The sequence below is a fragment of the Haliaeetus leucocephalus genome, unplaced genomic scaffold (assembly GCF_000737465.1).
Source record: "Haliaeetus leucocephalus isolate CR32 unplaced genomic scaffold, Haliaeetus_leucocephalus-4.0 Scaffold156, whole genome shotgun sequence".
NCBI lineage: Eukaryota > Metazoa > Chordata > Aves > Accipitriformes > Accipitridae > Haliaeetus > Haliaeetus leucocephalus.
In genome coordinates, this window is record NW_010972592.1 from 736059 (window position 1) to 739058 (window position 3000).

The 3000-nt window shown below is 39.5% G+C and overlaps 1 protein-coding gene across 1 annotated transcript in view; it reads left to right on the top strand.

Moving 5' to 3' along the window:
- The first annotated feature begins 2428 nt into the window (after positions 1-2428).
- Positions 2429-3000, top strand: part of SPATA17 (spermatogenesis associated 17) — a 94639-nt gene continuing 94067 nt past the window's right edge. The window contains exon 1 of the mRNA XM_010562156.1: positions 2429-2504. Within this exon, the coding sequence (XP_010560458.1) occupies positions 2429-2504 (76 nt within the window). The remainder of the gene's footprint in view (positions 2505-3000) is intronic.

Here is a 3000-nt window from a genome sequence, read left to right on the forward strand (position 1 = left end):
CGCCTCAGGAGCCGGCCTCCCCTTATCCCGCCTCAGGAGCAGGCGGCTCAGCTCTTCCCAGGGACTTGCTCATGCTGAGCCCCGGGGAGTGCCACGGCAGCCGTCAGCCCCCGCTCGCCTGGCTCGGATCTGTAACCGTTACGGGACGTTTAGTTTATCCTGTTGAAAGGCACCACTTTTTTTTTTTTTTTTTTTCCCTAGTTAATTCACAGAGACCCCCCCCCAGCTTCTGAGTGAGTTGATGTTTATTATCCATGCTGTCTAAAATTGAGCTTCATTTCTAATTAGATTATGTGGCTTGAGTTTCTAGTATTTGGGACACGTTTTGTCTTTTTCTACTAAGTTAAGGAGATGTTTCTTCTGCTAAAGATCCAAAACGTCCCGCACAGAGAGCGGCGGGCTGATCGATCAGATCACCTGTTACCCTTCTCTTCACAGAGTGGGATGGTTCGTCCTGCTGAGTTTTCTGACTGCTGAGATGGTGGTGGCCAACTTTTCCCAGATCAGATTTTAGGAAATAAAAAGCTATAAGACCTATTTTAATATTGCATAGATTTGTCCTGTAAACCCTTTTATTCAACTGCATTGTTGCTGCTGCTGTACGTGTAATGCTAATACTCAAACAGAAAAAAACCCACCCCGTATTTAGCATAGTTGTAGGGGGTGCTTTTTCTTTTTTAATCAATGAATCATTTGTTCTAGAATCCAATTACAACATCATTAGCATTAATAACAAAGATCCTGAACATCACTAAAAGTTACACCGAGTTAAAGTCCTGCCTGCACATAAAGTGCTGTGTTTTCCTGTTCTTTCCCTGAACTTTAGCTCATACTCTTGTGGCTGTACACACAGCAGTTCACTAAACAAGCATCAGTTACAGGACACTATGCTTGTATTTCACATATTTCAGGTTAGAAAGAGCAGGCTGAGCCAGACATGGAAATCCATTGGAGGGCAGCATGCTTGATGTTTGGGGATTTGCTTTTTGGCAAAGCTTTCCAAAAATGATTTTTTTCCCCTTCTAAGAATAGGCTATAGTACATTACCTTCTTGAAATTCAGATTTTCAGCTGAGAATTTAAATGAGAGGCTTCAAGCAGTCCAGCTCAGCAACTGAAGGGCTGATCAGTAATCTGATCTTTGCTCTTTAGGGTGAAAATCTTGGACCACTTCAACACAGCTGTCACTAAAATCCTGAAACAAATCAGAATATCTTATTTAGAGATTTTAGTATATCCTTATTTAACTTTTAAACTTAATAAATAAATTTGGGGCATTAATGTGTGTCAAATTTGCAGTGGTCTTTGAAGTGGTTTTGAAGCATTTGTATTTTGAAGTCAGACAACAGCTTTAATTTCCCTTTCAGAACTATGCTTTATCTACATAATGTAATAGATCTGTTAAAATTGCCAAATCTGGGATGCTGTGAGCACATGAGTCTGTAATCTGTGCAGGCAGTCATCATTCACAAATAGTTGGAAGGCATTCAGACAAAAATACATGATACTGTGAAAAAAAGCCGTTACTTACTCTATAAAGTCAGTATTCTGCAGTGAAATACCAGATTCCCCAAAAGATCTGAGTTGATCTGAAGCATCAGAAGGTGCAGAAGAATATAGGTTACCAAGTATTTACCTTTTTTTGTATGAGTTGCCTTGTTTGCAAATACCTCCAAGGGTAAGACCTGAAGGATTTAGTTCCCTGTCAAATAGATTTTAATACAAAAGAAAATTTTTTCTTTATTCACCTACCTATGAAGACCTAAAACCAGAATTCTGTAGAACATCTAGAACACACACAGACCCTCCAGAGTAGCTTGACTTAAAGCAACCCTGTCGAAAACCAAGTACTCTTGCTAGCTGCAGGTGGAACATAGTAATTGAAGTGCCTTAAAGTAAATCTGCAAATTAGGAAAATTTCTTTATCTTTCAAAATGCATTTGCTATTTTAGGACTATATACCTGTTCCATTAAAAATTAAGGCAGGTTGATGACTGTAATATCTTGCCTGTTGATTGTGGTTAGACAGGTTTACCTGATCTTAATAATGTTCTTCTGATCTTAATAATGTTCCTGTCATGTTTTATGCAGAACTCTGTTTATGCCAGAGGTATGATGTCTCCTAAACTGACTTTTTAGGGAAAGCACCTTTCTAGGGAAGGATTTGCCCAACGATGGCACAATGCAAAAACACCATAAGCCTGCACCTTGAGAAAGACCCTGTCAGCATAAGTGTTAGAATATACAGGATGTGTTAGTGCATTCTCTTATTTTAAGTGTTAAACAATTTTATCACTTACTCATTCAAGAACCTACTTTTATTTACTGTGACATCTGTGTTGTCAGATGCTGACCTTAAGTATGTCTTTTTAACATTCTGTAAAGTCTTTGAGAAGTATCTGTGACTGTAAAAGCTTAATTCAAACGGTATGACAACCATACAATCGGATCAGAAGTGCAGATACCAGCGTGAGCAGCTTATACCTGAAACCACTTCTTCTGCTGGTAAGACCAGTTGAAAGTGTTTCTGGAACTAACAAGTCTGTTGTTGCTCTGCTTCAATAAACTTTACAAAGACTTCTAAACTGACTTGGCCAGACAAGAGAGAATGCCAGCTAAAAAACCTAACAGGGAGTAATAGAGGAGAAGGCTTCTGCTCTTCCAGAAGCAGATCATTGCCATTGCCAAGTGGGTGGGACTGGTTTTGGAGCTGTCACCTCTGACAGGGCCAGTCCCACATCCCCTTCATTTCCAGGCTGTAATTGTGGCTACCTGTCCAGGGCCAAATCATTCATATCCTTTTAATCAAAATCATTTACCTTTAGGTAAAACTATTCTGGAAGTATCATTCTGAAGTTTAGGAATCTGCACAAAAAAGGAACAAGGAAGCTCTCTAGCATAAATGCCAGCTTTGGTATTGACTTATTTTGTGGTTTTAGGTAAAAAAAGTTTGTTTTCCACAGCTTCCAGGTACTGGACAGGTCTGATGCGTGTCAGATAA